Source organism: Branchiostoma floridae, chromosome 2 (assembly GCF_000003815.2).
Source record: "Branchiostoma floridae strain S238N-H82 chromosome 2, Bfl_VNyyK, whole genome shotgun sequence".
In the NCBI taxonomy this organism is placed as follows: domain Eukaryota; kingdom Metazoa; phylum Chordata; class Leptocardii; order Amphioxiformes; family Branchiostomatidae; genus Branchiostoma; species Branchiostoma floridae.
The window spans coordinates 17,770,136-17,786,446 of record NC_049980.1 but is presented as its reverse complement, the minus strand read 5'-3'; the positions used below and the strand labels follow the sequence as shown (position 1 = coordinate 17,786,446).

General features: G+C 39.1%; 1 protein-coding gene across 2 annotated transcripts in view; it reads right to left on the bottom strand.

Moving 5' to 3' along the window:
* LOC118409604 (high affinity cAMP-specific 3',5'-cyclic phosphodiesterase 7A-like) overlaps positions 1–16,311 on the bottom strand; it is a 27,338-nt gene extending 11,027 nt beyond the window's left edge. The window contains exons 1-5 of one of the 2 annotated variants that reach the window (XM_035810741.1): positions 15,187–16,311; positions 3,202–3,262; positions 2,871–2,957; positions 2,410–2,537; positions 97–160 (exon numbers count right to left, since the gene is read on the bottom strand). In XM_035810741.1, the coding sequence (XP_035666634.1) occupies positions 97–160; positions 2,410–2,537; positions 2,871–2,957; positions 3,202–3,262; positions 15,187–15,345 (499 nt within the window). In that variant the 5' untranslated portion in view covers positions 15,346–16,311. Of the gene's footprint in view, positions 1–96; positions 161–2,409; positions 2,538–2,870; positions 2,958–3,201; positions 3,263–6,289; positions 6,498–15,186 lie in introns of those variants that run through there. The other variant, XM_035810740.1, reaches the window with a different exon arrangement.

Below are 16,311 nucleotides of genomic sequence, written 5' to 3'. Positions count from 1 at the left end.
TGTGTACATTAGGAACATGAATTGTCAATTGTTGTGCAATTTAGTCAGTTGGCTGTAGTCATTTCATGCCTATATACTAGTACTTCCTCCACTTACCATTGGTGAGTTTATCCAGCATGAAGATGTCGAAATCCCAGTCAGTTACAGTTGTCAGCAGATGCTAAAATAATAATTTTGCATATATAAATATTGATAAATAATGTAGGACAGGGTAGTCTTTTTAAAGAGACCAAAATGGAAAAAAAAAGTTAAGTACAAAATGTAAAAGATCCTGCACTCCTATATTCATGTGCACAGGAAAAATACTATTGCTCAATTGCTTGTAAAAAATCATTCCAGTTGAAGTGTTTGGTCATACAGATGTAGGCCAGTCTGTGTGCTCTGAGTTACTACCCTTCCCATAACTGTTGGCAGTTATGATACAGAAGTCTTATTCCTGTTTTCATTCCCATACTTGTGTAAGGATGTGGCCACCTTCTGTACAGCAACTATGAGTGCCATTCAAGAATGCTAGTGAGGAGCAGCAGACTTGCTAGTTCATGTTTATACGTCATGTCTGGCTTGACCCAATGATATGGAACTGGGCCAAGGTTGCATTAGGTGCAGACAAATCAAAGGACACCTTGAAGAAATCCAGTCTATACACCATCTATGACATTGTGGGGCAAGGACAAGTTTTTCTCTACGCCCCAACTTTGCTTTTAAAGCACACATGGATATGTAAAATAGTGATAATGTGTAGGAATGTTCAACTGTGTGAAATGAGACACAAGTCAATGATCACTCGCACTATGTAGACAAGTACATTACATTTTGTAAATGTCTGTGATGGGAGAAAACTATGTCATGGCCACCACTCTCCCATGAGAGAGAGCCTATGCACGATTACAGGATGTATGTTACAGTAACAGAAGACCGGTGGTGGGATTTGTAGACTAGACTAAGGATGTTTTAGGACGGTTAAGAGTTCTCCACCATCATATTAAAACACCACCTCTTCTTTTTCACCGGACAAGGATCTAGTGAATGAAATATTGACCACAAGTCTGTGTCACAACCATGTAATGGTGGACTGTGGGAATAATGTCTCATTTTCTGTTTTTCCCTACTTTGAAAAGTAACTTTTTAACACAGGTGACGGAGATGAAGCATCCAAGAACTACTTAACCATGGTTGGTCCCACAGGGAAAACTGTACAATGTACATGTATAAGCATCAGAGGACTGCATGTAACTGCTATCAGTCAGTTATATTACAGACATAACACATATGAACAGATATTTTATGACTGGATCAATGTATAATGTAACATTCACTTTCAGTAAACTAAAGTGATGACAATGGTGATTGTGTGAATGAATTATAAAGAAGGACAGAAGGTTGTGATTCGAATTTCATCAAATTTTGGACTGACACGGAATCAGCTCATAGCTGTAGCTGCTTTGTGTTATTGTTGGGTGCTCAACGCAACGATGTGGGAGAGCAGAGCTGTTTCACCTCATTTACATATCAAGTCACATTTCCCACAGACTGGTGGACCCATCAACACACGTCTGTCAAAACACAAGGATATCCACACACTACATGTACATGGTGTTTCTCATAAACATGAACATCTATCTTCCTCGGTTGCTGGCCTTCGGGAATCTTATTTGATTAGTTTTGTCCATTTTGTTCTCTTAGTTTTATCATCATGGCAAGCAAACACCCCTTAGAAATGCAATATCACACTTTATATTCATAAAGGTCTAATGTACTAAGACTAGTGGTCAATCTAAGGCAAAATAACCACTGGCCAAGCTACAAATAAGATGTACTTTGTTCAGATCCTACAAGTCTTTTGTTAATGGTGAAAAAAAACGTGAAGGACTATGCTGCTATTCACACCCTACATCGCTGCCAAATGGCCTCACATCAAGTGGAATCAAATAATGCTCTGTGTGTCTGTACAATCTGTCTACATTTAGCCCCTTGTAATATCACTTCATAATTTTGCAACGGTTCATCGTGACATAATTGTGTAACAAACTGTAGAAATTTTAACAATTAATGACAATAAGCCCACATACCTCTGACTGGAAGTGATTCTAAAATGTCAGCAGTAATATGCCCAAATTGTATAATATTTGATCAAATGATATCCACTCATACAAGGGAGTCAGAAATGTGTGCCCAGCACAGTATCTTCACATACATTTGTAGATTGACAGTTTCTTTCATCGGCAACAGCATCTGGGATGAAACTGGACTAGACTAACCTTTATTCTGAGGAAACCCACACTCACACACACGCACACACACGCACACACACACACACACACACACACACTTACTCATTCCATACTGATCGTGATGATCCTTCTTTACGAGTCTTTGGTAAAACATTTTCACAACAATGAGCAGACGTACCCTTGCTTGCCCTGAGTAAGCCTCATCTAGAAGAGAAACTGTCTGCAGGGAGAGGTTCAGCCACCTTCTCCTGCGCTTCCATCGGTGTGTGTAAGACCTGAGGTTGCTGCGAGGGGAGTCATCACATTCTGTGTGCAATGCAACATGTAATAGGTCAACATATGTCCTCCAAAGTATCCGTGTTTGATTAAAAAATTCCAGTAGGACAGGATTTGAACTTCGAACTACTACATGTAGATGTAATATCAGTACTTTTCCTGGGACTTTTGAGGCTCACACTGAAAATCATGTTTCAGCAATGACATACAATTGTATGAAAAGGTAATGACAACAAACTGGCTTTATTCTCCAATACAAAAATCTCATCAAGGACAATGATAACAACTGTTCCATTCAAGAAACCTTTCCAATACAAGTACATGTACATGTATGTGAATATCAAGAGTTTGGAATTTAATTACCTTCAAAGGTTTTGTAATCTATGTCAGGAAAAGAGCTCCTCCGTCTTTCTCTGCCAAGATCAGGCTTGCTGCGTGTTCGCACATCACCTTCAAATAAAAACAATAAACATTACAATAATGGCTTGTATTTTACACTTAAGATGAGATCATTTTTTACAATTGATTTAACAGAAAAAAGCTGTACACACAAAATTCTAACTACAGCCAGATCTGTATATGATATGTGCATGGGTGGACCATAGTAAGATGAAGATCTATATCCTGCACCAGTTTCAATTTACACTGCAATGTCCTCATCTGATCCCAATGTGAGGATAAGACACAGCCCTACCTAGCATCCGTATGTACAGGGCATTCTTGTCAGTCCTGTCAAAAGAGATTCCTCCACGCCTCTGCAGTAACAAAGAAACACAGCATGATTAAATCTCTTGTTAATGTGCTAGCTTCAATTAGCTACAAAGATGGCAGCTAGTGTACATACATCAAAGTGTGTAAGTTGTATGAGATGTCAACCAGACATTGAATAGGACATCTATGGGTACTTCACATTCAGGTAGTCATCAGTCTTTGTGCTGACAATTAAACCAACAGTTACTATGGCAATTTGTCACATAATGGTACAAAAACTCATATGAAAAGTATGCAGGACAATAATGACTTTTGTGTGACAGAGAGAAAAGAGATAATGTACCACATAGGGGTGGGTACCGCTATGGTGTATCGGTACAAAATAGTTTTTTCTTGTTGGACCGGTCCAGAAAAACCTGACCTGAAAAAAATCAGTGAACCGGATGTTGGACCGATTTGAAAATGAACAGATTATACCGGCAGGCATTTATGTGTTTTGTGGCTTTACCGATCCCGATCAAGTAGAGGAGAGTTGACATTTATTTTTACCAAGCTTCTACAGTCAAACTTGGTCTAAAACAGAGGCAGTTAGTGTTATTTACATGACTCAGACAGGATTTAAAACACCATTGAACGTCTGATACTGTAGATGGATACTCCACCAAACAGGATACTTTGGGGTGAAATGGCCCATTGTTTAAAATATTGCCCATTTACAAATTTTCACAGATAACTACAGTAGGTCCAGGATCAGGTCCGTACCTGGACCTGATCCTCTGGACCTGGACTGTACCTGTACCTGAATTTTCTGTACTGGTACCCACCTCTAGTACCACACATATTTTACATTGATTTCCTTAAAGTACAATCTTCATATCCTGTTATCCAATGTTACTATATTATTGTGTGTTGTAACAGGGACAGAAACGTTTGCACACAAAAACAGTGCACATCTCATGATAATATTTCAAACATACAAATGGGGGATTCAATTACTTATCTTTTGTGATTAACTGCATCAACATGGTAAATGATGTATCAAACTTTCAGAGGATACAATGGATAAGATCCTTGAGATAACAAGAAGTATGTAATCTAGTTACATGCTCTGTTTTTCTTCCGTTCAACACATACAAATGTAGTTTGGATGCCCATGTTACTTTTTGTTTCAAAATCCGTTATTTCAAAGTTACAAAAATATAGGTCTTCGTGAATTTTAAATATTTGCATGTCATAAAGTTCAAATTTTTCGGATGGATGGGTGAATTTTTTGTCCATCCTAACAAGCTAATTTCCATACTCTCACAAAAAAGTCACATCCTGTACAGTTGGTCTCAGTAGTGCTTGAGTGACAGCTGAGACACCTTGACTGTTCTGCGGAAAAAACATCATACCCGCAGTCTGATCATATTTCAGGAAGGACTTTGACGTAATTCCGTAAATCTTGGCTGCCAACTACAACTTACAAGCGTATTTTTTTTACCTAAGTGGTGGTATTGAAGTTTATGCTCTTAATGCACACCTGTGGGTACATCCCAGAGACAAACATCTCCATCATAAATGGGAAAAGGGTTTTATAGGAAAAGCTTACTTTGTCCTTCCCTCAGGTGATAAAACATCAAAATCAGAAAGTATCCTGTAAATAGTATCCAGATAGTAACTTTAACACAAAGATTCACTTCACAGTAACTTACTCAAACAACTGTGTGGAATGTGGATAGATTTGTAAATGGTCAAAATGTCCATTTACAAACTTATCCAGTTACTTGAATATCTGATATCTTGCATGTCCTGTTATTTGGTTGTAGCCATGATATTTGACAAAGTTAAGTTCAAGTTTAAAGTTTGCCAACACGTACAAATGTAAGTTTGTAAAATGTAGTTCATGGGACACATACAACCCTGCAGACAAGGTGAAAGTACAAGGTCATAGGACGTCCATGGCCTTCTGACCTTCATTGTCGGTCACAACAGGCATACTGTCAATGACCACAAGTAACCTTCAATACTGGAGCAGCTATGGTGAGAAATAATGAGGTGCAAGTCAGCCTACATGTAACACTTAGTAACCTCTTGTGTCCAACTGCCTTTCTTTTCATAACATGGAAAATATCCAAATAGTTTGAGAGCTTTAGAATCAACAGACAAGACCTTCCATGTTCACTTGGGACCCCTCCCCTTGCTGCAGGGAAAATACCTGAGCTGCCCACATGTGCCATACGTCATCAGCAGCCATGCTGTCCCTACAACCCAACCCCCACAGTCACATTAACCGGTCAGTGACGTTGTAGCCTATTTACAAGCTCACCAATTCTTCCATTAACTTTTATCAAACGTTGTACAATTCACACTAAAAAGTACAAACACTAATGAATATCAATATAAACTTTACCTTATACTCAATAGTACATCTGGTTAAATAATTTTTGTCTTCAAACTCAAACAAAGCCGCAGCCACATTTTTTTAAATTAGTTTACTGTAAGCCCTAACATGCCAAATACTTCAGACACCAGGCAGCCAATGTTCATATCATATATCAAACAACCTATCATGCCTCATTCCATGGAATTGAAGAAAATTATGACATGTAAGTATTTTACATGTCACTTTGACTAAAACTGCACAAGTCCTTAGAAGCAGCTATAAACAGTAATCTCTAAACCATCCACACATGAGCCATTATGCACAACATCTATCTGCATTAGTATCAGCAACCAATTTAACAAAGAAGTAAGCTTTGAAGATACATTTTGTATAAACAGGCAATGTAATTCTATATAATCCCCAACAAAAGTGTACTGCAATTAGTGTAATGGGCTACCTGGTGTAAAAAGGGTATTTCTAACACCTCTCGCGAAACCAAGATTTAACACTGTAGTAAAGCCAATGTTCAAGTAACAATTTATTGCAGGCAATTTCTATAAAATTTCATACAAGCTGACTGAAACTGAACAACATTTTGTACACATGTGTCATAGTACTAGTAGGGACCATGTGGACTGTAATGGAGCCCTGGTAATATCAAGGAAGCAGAATCTGTTATCAATTGAATACTGGCATATTTTCTTACCTCTGGTTGAATAGTTGAATCTCTGACAACACCATCAGTAAATTGGACCTTTTCAGAAGGAATCTCGGGCATTTTGAGTGTTGGACAAACACACAGAATCATGCTTCCAACCAACTGCGGGGTAAATGGTAGTCTGAGACCAGTTTGAAGACAACAGGCTGGGCAAAGCCTTGACCTATATGACCCTTGAGTTGCTTGATGACACCTCCAAGTAATGAAGCAAGCGATGCACATCACGTACACACTGTAGCATATACATCCTGACCACCCTGTTCTATGCATTTAGTGGTTCCTTCCAATTATAGCAAACCCCAACAAAAACATCTGCATCTGGTAAGGTTCAACTTCAAGGAAACCATAGGGGGAGGCAAGGTTGAGTTCTCCAGCATTTAAGTCTTGGACAGTATTATATATCCTTGTGGGATTGGTGTCCCTATCAGCAGCATGGTCCCTGAACTAGTTAACAGACATTACACTCCTGTAGCTGGAAGGACATGCAAGACAAGACCCAATTCACACATCTGGTCCTACCACAATGGCATACAATGAAGTCGTATAATGTATGTCTTTTTTTTGCTTCATGTGAATCTGCCCTGCGCGCCAGGCGATAGCTGTTTTTATTGTCCGTCTTATGTCAATTCAGGAGTTCCTGGTTCACGTGTGTGAACTGAAAGCTGACGCAAAACTGTCATTTTCATTGATTTAAGTAAAAAATTTCCTCATGTGAAGTGGGCCAAAACATGAGGCACATCACTCGCATCATATGATTGTTCGATGTCTGATGTTTATATCCATATACTTGTTGGTCGCAATGAAATCTGTCTTTTAGGTGTAATGTAGCATGATCAAACCAAAAATTACCTAATGGGCAGGTAAAGTCACGGCATCAAGAAGGGCTTAATCCACTGAGTAAAATGTTTTTTTTTCATAATCAAAATTGGACCTATTGAAGTATTGCTATTGTTGGGAATAGCCTTTGGGAGACAATATGGCACCTGCTTTGATATAGTTGAGCATACAGTGGGCAATGGTAAAATTATAAGGCAGTTACTATTGATCAATCATTGAGAATTTCAGTCCAAGGCAGTTGTAAGTAATGGATGGTTAATGTACATAGGCTTATCTATACAAAAATCTGTATTAAAAAAAAAAATATATATATATATACGGTATTTTTACTTATAATATATTATTATAAGTGCAAGAAGAAAGAAACACCTACATACATGTACATGAACTAATGTGTCTGATAGGTGCAAAGAACAGCTAAATAAAATACAAGCATTCTTATCAAGATTGATTCATCATTGTAAGCAATTTATCAATTTATCCATTGACAGCTGTAAATCCCCCCAAAAAACACTGTAGTGATACAAAGAATATTTAGGGGCAGTCTGATGTATTTTATATTTTTGTTAAGAACAAGTTATCATAATACTCAATAACATAACTAATGCTAGGGCCACAACAATTTAATTTGTTGGTTCACGATTTTTAAAAAGAAACTAGAGCAAGCGGACATCATAAATACAACAGGCAGGGAGGAAAACTTGAATATGACCATGTTCACTCCATAATCCTGAATGCACCAAGGCATACACCTGGTCTTTTTTTTTTAATCTGTGAACCAACAAGTTAAAATCACATAATAATCTCCAAACTGTACAACGTGCCCATTTTTAAAGGACACTGTGGGTCACAGTGAGGTGTTCACCCTGAAAGGGGGAGGGGGATTGATCATTGGTTGTCAATTTAGAAATTTCATATCCTCATGCACTTTCCTTGAATCCTTGTCACTTGCTTATGGGGTATCTATCATTCCATGGTAGAAGTTAGACCCTGATCAAATCAAATCAGTCATCATGTCAAATCCAATTTGTTCCATAATTTGAGTACTTCAATGATTTAGTTTTTCAAGTTGGGAAAATGAATCTGGCCTGAGCCACATTCAGCCTCAAACGAAGTTTGCATTGATTTTAAAATCCCAGTTGGTATGTGGCTTGGGTCATGTAATGACGTGCATTGTTCTTCAGTAAGTGCATTCACAAGATGCCAATTAGGACACTGCGAAAGAGTGACATCATGTACATTTTGCATGTTACCATTAAGTATGCCTGTAGCAAACAGCAAACAAAAATATACCAAGCAATCATTTCAAAAGGTCTTTATCATTTCTCCATCTGGAAAGACATGATTCTTCAGATGGTGGACGTTATGTCAAACTAAATCATGTTGTCTGGGATAGATATGCATCATTTGATATGGAGTATGCTGCCCTTAATATCTAAGTATTAAAAGCTTCCACAGTTTTCTTCCCTGCCTTGACAGCCTTAATACAGAAATACATCAACCTGAAGTGTTCCTCTGCCATCAAATCACAGGCAGGCTCCCCATGCCCCCAGGTCATACTTCACACACCATTTCTGCAACAATTTGATGGAATCATTCAACTTGAGTGCCTCTAAAGGATCAGTCCATGAATAACGTATCCATCATCTCGTGTGGATGGAAGGGCCAAGTGTGGACATATTCCATGCAGTAACAGTAGAATTACTAGTAAAGAATTATGTATATGGACACAGTACAACATTGTGATATAATTTATAAAATCCTGGTGATATAAAACTGTGTGTTCTTGTATACATGTTATGTGTAAGCAATAATGCAGGCTGGGTAAGCCATCAATTTCTTGGATTCTATCAATATCTATCTTCAGTTAGGCAGCCACAACAATTAGAGTCATCTCCTTGTCGCGTTTCTATGGCATGTGACACACATAAGTAACACAAACAAATGTCCTGTTTGTTTCTTACGACACCCTAGCACAGTAGTTATGCTGGGTGCTGGAGCCTATGTACAGATGCATGTGCAAACATGGCCCCTTATAATGACCTTTAATTAGGTTATTGTGACAGGCTCAAATCTTTCTTTAAACAGTTGCATTCCATTTAGATCCAGTAAGGTAAATCTAAGTCTTGTTCAATAGATTCTCATTCCCTTCATTCCAATGTGAAGATTTGATACCAAGATCAACTTGATCATCTGTTACACATGGCAGCAGATTCAAACAGAACATCACCACATTACAGTGGATGTACATGCAGTGAAACAATGAAGAAATATGAAATGCAAGTCTTCCTTGTGGTTGACAAGACTGCACTATGGGAACAGTTGACAGATATTTGACATGTTGGAAAAACATGCATCCCTTTCACCCTCTGATTGCCATGCACCATTGAGAAAGGGAACTTAAATCCAAATTGAAGTATTCCTGGAGGTTTGCTAGCCTCCAAAGCAGGCTCTCTGGGGACTTTTTTGGGCTCATATTACACACATAATACACTTTTGCTGGCCATTTCTTATTTTCTATTTGCTGGCCTTTTCTAATTACCGGCCAGTTAAATCAGAAAAGGCCAGCAATCAGCGACCGAGTACAGGGCCCGAAATTCATTTTGGGGATTAGGTGCACTGGTGCACCCAGCTTAAAAATTTGGGTGCACCAAAAAATTTTTTGGTGCACCACTTAAGTTAAATTTAACTAATAACCTAATAATAAAACTTAGTTACAAGTTACTTAGTTACAAGTACTATGACAGACATTTCTATTACCTTTCTAACACTTAGATGTCAAGAATATGATGTATACTAGTATACTTTGATATCTTTACATACATAGACGTAAGAAAATATTTGGGTGCACCCTGTGCACCCACAGAAAATAATTGGGTGCACAGATCCAATTTTGGGTGCACATGCACCCAGTATTTCGAGCCCTGAAGTACAAATAGAAATGGCCAGCAAAAGTGTATTATGAGCCCAAAAAAGGCCCCAGAGAGCCTGCTATGGAGGCTAGAGGTTTGCTTTCAATCTCAAAATTTCATTAAACTGTATACTTGACATTTGTATTGATACAATAAGGATACTTTACATCATGGTTTGTCTCACAATATTAGCACCGATGCATGAAGATGCAGTTACATAATACCACTAACTACCATTATGTAATACCGGTAAGTTCTGGTGCCTAAGGTAACAAATCCACATGGGCAGCTTTACACTAAATGTATATGCACACGCGCGGACTAATTGCTGTGGAATTTCAGGATTTTTTGCCAATCGGATATATCCTTAATAGTAATATGCAAATTAGCCCCTGATTTGCATGATTAGCATTTTAATTGATTATGTAAGGCAACTCTGAAGCTATCTACATTCAAAATATCATGAAGATCCATCAACCCATTCCCGAGTTATTTCCCTCTATATTTCCCTCTGAAGGGATGATGCAACTACACACGTACACATGAAAAATTCCTGACATGCCTGCGGAATTTGGGAATTCTTTTCAAACGGACAGACTCTATACTATTAGGCTAGCCCCTGAGATGTCGCCAAAATCTGTCTTTACTGTTAAAGTTTTATGTTTTACTTCTGTAATGGGACTTAAAAAAGTATTTTCAATGATACATGAATGTGGGTCAATGGTCACTTCAAATGAATTGAAATTTAAATGAAGTTAAAGTGCCTTGCAAGTGATGTGCATTGAAATGTTGAAATGGTGGTCCTAAAACTGAAAGGTATTTGTCAGCTAAGTACAATGTAATATCATATTACTAGGGTAGTAATAGTATATGGCATCCTGGTTATAAATCCTACTAGATGTGCTTCTAAATCATGGACAAGATGTCTAATTGGTTGCTGTGTCTTAATAAATAAACAGTACCACCTGGAAGCAGCACATGTGGAAATGTGATATCTGATCAGAAAGTCCAGGGTGTGGGGGAACTTGACTGTGACCAGAAGTGATCAGCTTGAGGTTAGGTGGACGTGCTGGCTCAGACGTGACTGTGTATGCAAAAAAGGGATGTACAAGATGCAAGACTTTTGGTCCCACATCTGTGCATGGTGAGAATGGCAGAGGTGTATAGTGAACGTGATGGCCGATGCAAATTCCTGGTGATAGCAGCTGCACATAAGATAAAGCATCTCTTGTTAATGTCACTGCACCTTAAGTTAATGTCTTGCACTTGTCTAAATGAACAAGAATGGCAACAAATCATATCAGGCTAAGGTACATTAGCAAGTTGTAATAAAGTGAACCTCCCCTCCTTGTATTAGGTTTTAACTTAAATTTAAGGAATTACCCCTGCTTGCTATTCAGTTAGAAATTCCCTTTATAAAATAAAATCTAACAAATGCTTAAGTCAATGATGCACATTCAATCACCACAAGAAAATCTGAAAGGTCTCTAATGACAGTCAGACATTTTAAGCCCATCGATTGTCCTATCCTGTAATGGTTGAGATTCATGTAGCTGGATGCCAGACTGTCTTCAGGGTCCATACAGGCCAAGCTCTTCAGCTGTAGGGCCAACGTGCCACCAATGAAATTCTACAACAGCCCCCACCGCCACCCTTCTGAGTTGATGCTACTGTTCATGATGCAAAAATACAAACGGTTCTATATCTTTTGGGGAGCCGAAATGGACTTATTTGCCATCATGAACGCTCTGTTTCAGATTCCATGTGCATTTTGTTTTAACCTCCTCGTGAGGTGGATCTAAAATGGTTTCTAATAATCCCAAATGGCGAAAGAATTGTCATCATTAACGCAAAAGCGGCATGGATCCGGCTTACATCTGGGTTCATTGGGTCATACTGTACTCATACAGTCAAACCTGTATTAGCGGCCACCTTTGCACAGCGACCACCTGGCCATTGCGGTCACTTTTTGTCGGTCCCTTGAATTTTTCCCATTGACCTACTTATTAGCATTAGAAAATAGTCTATAGCAGCCAGCTGTCCAATATGGCCACGACCACACGACTTACAGTCCCGTTGATACAGAAACACTTCTTATGGCAACCAAACAGCAGCCATATGTCTCCCTGCGTCGAGTTTAAAATCGTAGTTTGTTAGGAGTTGGATTTCCCAACAGGGTCATATTGGCGGTAGCGGCAGGTACATATGCCTTGAACATTAGAGCACAAGTCTTTGTCGGAAAATTTACCAACATTGCGCATGGCAACATCAATCATTTTCGGTAGATTTGACTTTGACAGGGTCAGTTGAATTTTGAGACGATCAGGACAATGTTATTTGTTGAGAAAGATCAGTGGGTACTGAAATCATGTGTAACTTATTGTTTACAGTATTTTCTCTATAGCGGCGACCTGTCTATAGTGGCCATATTTCTCCGGTCCCTTGAGTGGCTGCTATAGACAGGTTTGACTGTGCTTTGTGGAAAGTGGGAGTTTTTTAGCCTTCAATCGGGTATTTCAGCCGCGTTATTCTTCATAAAATCTGTGTTTGTTTGTTTTATATGGCCGCCAACTTCAGCTCTGCTTGGTCAACGATGGAGCTGGTAGTCCTGGTATCTGAGGGTTGGGGGAGATGTGTCAGGTAAGCCTGAGGAAGCATCATGGCATATACTGGTACTGGAACCAGGGTCTGTTCAGAGGCATTTCCAAGGCCATAAAGGAACGCAGCTTCAGCAAGACATGTCTTCGGCACCAATAGAATACCAAGAAACTGACGCAGTAGTACATGGCTGTGCATGATCACAATAACCCAGCAGGTCAGAGGTCACAATACCATGCATTATCATGTCTTTTTTCACAGTGTTGTACATGTATAATATATCATTCTATTTCATACCAACCCAAGATAAAACACACATTTCAATGCAAAATGCAATACAAGTTGAGAAAATTTGTGCTCAAATTTTCAAAATTGTTACTTGTAAAAACAACAATTCATGTCCAAATCCATTATTCAAATTCCAAACAGAGCTGTTTGTGGTATACATAAAGCAAGCCTGTATGATACAAGTAGAACCCTGTGAGATACCCTGAAATATACACCAGTCTTGAACACCTCACCTGTAATGAAGTTGAACATTATCAAAGCTCACGTGTGACATAATTGTAATAACAAACATTATGTCTATCTGTGGACACTTACAAGTCGTCATTATTTTCTGAAGAGGGAGAGTGTGTGCAGCAGATTCTCTGACAAGATAAAAATCAGATTGACCAGGGATGGTATTCCCTAGGTTACATGTGGTCTTCAATTGTAACCCATCTGACAGAAATTTCTTCCCTCAAGAAGCCTAAGAATAACCCAACTATACAACTCCGCAATGAGGAAGCTCAGGAAAAATCCACACCAACCCCCTTTCTGATATGACATTGCCATGCAATTTTTTTTTTTACAAAAACATGATATTCATTCTCTTGTTCTGCATGCATGGAAGCAAAGTGTATAGAATGTCCATAAAATCATCAAGCTCCTTCAGACGAAAGCCATTTAACACTGATGATTTACCATTCAATAGTGACTGAATGCGAGGGTGAGAGTAATGCATGGGACTAATTGCTACCCAATTCTTTGTTTGTGTCACGTAGCAAAACACTTGTGTAGCCATGATGTGGGCAGGCTGAGAAAGGGTGCCTCTAGGCTACAGAAACACACCTAGATCCAGGACACGAGAGCAGATTGCCCCTGATAAGGGCATTTCTAGGGGAAAACTTGTGAGGAGAAGATAACCATTTGTGCCCTAACAACATGTCATAATTGTGAATACCAACTATCATCACCATACAGAATGTTTATTCTCAATTTCTCAATACTGATAATGTGACTTTTGTTCTGCTGTAGCCATAGCACAAGAAGACAGACAAATTAAAGGGAACTTTAGGCAGTAAATTCATTACCAAAACAAACAGCTATGGATGATATACTAGCACTCTTCTAAGGAACACTATGGAAGACCTGATTTATTTTAGAACAAATAAGTTGGGCCAACAAAGTCATGCAAGTGGCACAGGTGAGGTCATAGCAGGCCATCAACAGGTGTGAACTGAGCAAAGGTTACCTCACATCAGTTTCCCGTCACGGTGAAGAACAGTTATGGTTTAGTTAAGGTTACCATCACAGAAATGTCATCTACATGTATTAGATTGTTATTAATACAATTTAGGTTTCGTCAAAGGTAGTACAGCCAGCATGGTACATTGGCAGATGCACATATGCAAGGTTAATCCAGGTCATTGGGCATACCCACAGAACCACCCAAGACAGTAAAATTGCCATAGAAGGAACCATGCTCTAAGGAGTTAGTCTACCCAGTCTATTCATACAGTCATCACTACACGTCATCAGTGTTTTTTTTTACATTTTGTATATACATTTTAAGGGAAAAAATCCATCTTTTTAGCTGTGAACTTGTCAGATTGAGATGGCAGGTTGCTACAAATTTTATACTTCCAACAGTTTCCACATTGCCCTTTGGGTCACTTTGGCAAAGTGTACTAATACTATAGTATAAATTGCCAAAAAGTACAATTCAAAACCATTTTTAACATACAAAAAAAGTTCATTGACATCGGATTATCATTAGGGAGATGCCAGATGGATCACACAACTGTGATCCAAGTCCTAATACCTTTTGTACCTAAACCAAAAGTTAAGGCAATTTACAGTGCAGAATTTACAATAGTTTGCATGGTTGCCATTCTTATTCTGAAAGTCGTTTGAGCTCACTTATTGTAGAGAAAATGTCAGAAATCTTCTACCTTAGATACCACTACTGGTTTAGTTTCAGATGGCAGTTGGTAGCAGTTTTAAAAAATTGATATAATTTTCAATGGCATAGATTTAGCTGATCATGCATGTACCATGTTGGAATAAATATTTTGTATAGTACTGTATGGGGTCTGACTGAAACAGTTACATGTATGATAGTACAGTATATATGGAAGAAAGAATCACAATACTATTTCTAAGACTCCAAATGTCAGGAGTAACATCTAAAGTTCCAAATCATTCTAGAGGTGCTGCATAAATTTGAGGACAGATGCCGGCCACATGTAGAAACAGGTGTACATGTATGTTTACCTGTAAAACGGGTACACTGCTGGTGAAGGTGGAGCCCCCAGTACTAGAACTGAAGCTGATGGCGCCGCGTCTGGCCAGGACGTAATCCGGGATATTCCTATCCAGGGGCAGCACGGGCAGATCTTGGTGCTGTCGGCCGTTGGGGCTCCATATTTCCATCCCTCTCCCGTTTCGGGAAAGGGTGTCCTTTTCACCCTGTATTTCCAAGGTGCCGATCTGCTACAGTCTATGTTGCTGATAAAAATCATAGAAGCGTTACCATAGCAAGGTCTGTGGGTGTTGTTTGGGATTCCCTCCGTGATTCGAGCCTGTCCTCCTGAACGGACTGGCTCGCGTGCGTCAAAGTCATGGATCTCCGGTTATCTTCTAGAAGATTGGTCGGACCCTTCTTCTTCATAGAATCCTATGTTAAATGAGTTTGTCGTTGCAGAATTCAATAGCCTTTTCTTGCCTGGAACGAAGTTCTAATCCGAGAAGTGGGAGGGGGGCACAGATCACAAAGCAAAGGTCGTCAATTCAATGGACTTACTAAGCATACGGTTCCTCTACAAACCTCCTGCATTTGCCCTCACAAATGACAATGGGTAGTCAGGGTCCTACTAATAACACAATAACCATAGTGTTTGACGTTATAAGGCTTCGATTTAGCTCTATACTCCTGGTTGACCACCGGCCGGTGCAGTGGAACAACAACCCACTTCAACACCACACGGATACTTCTGAACCTGAGATCCTGGCCTGTCCAAAGCCAACTTGTCCGCCTGAGGCTAGCCTGGAAAAGGAAGCTACAACTTTGATAACCTCATCTCTGCAGCCTTCTCCATTCTGAGTGCACACTTAAATCGAAAGCTACTTTCCTCTCAAGCTAAAAGTGGTGTCACGATATTATACAAAGCGCGGAAGTACATGATGCCGCCCAAGGCAACCCGGGAATAGAGACTGTGTATGTATAAATACAAAATACGCATAAGGGCAGCTGGAAACCCCTTCAAGATAGAATGTTATCAAAAACCATTCAGTAACCTCACTATATGTCATTTTCACTATGAATAATATCTTTTTCTTATCTCCTTCTTTTATGGATCACATCAATACAGATTTGAGTTCATACAGCTATCAAGAAAC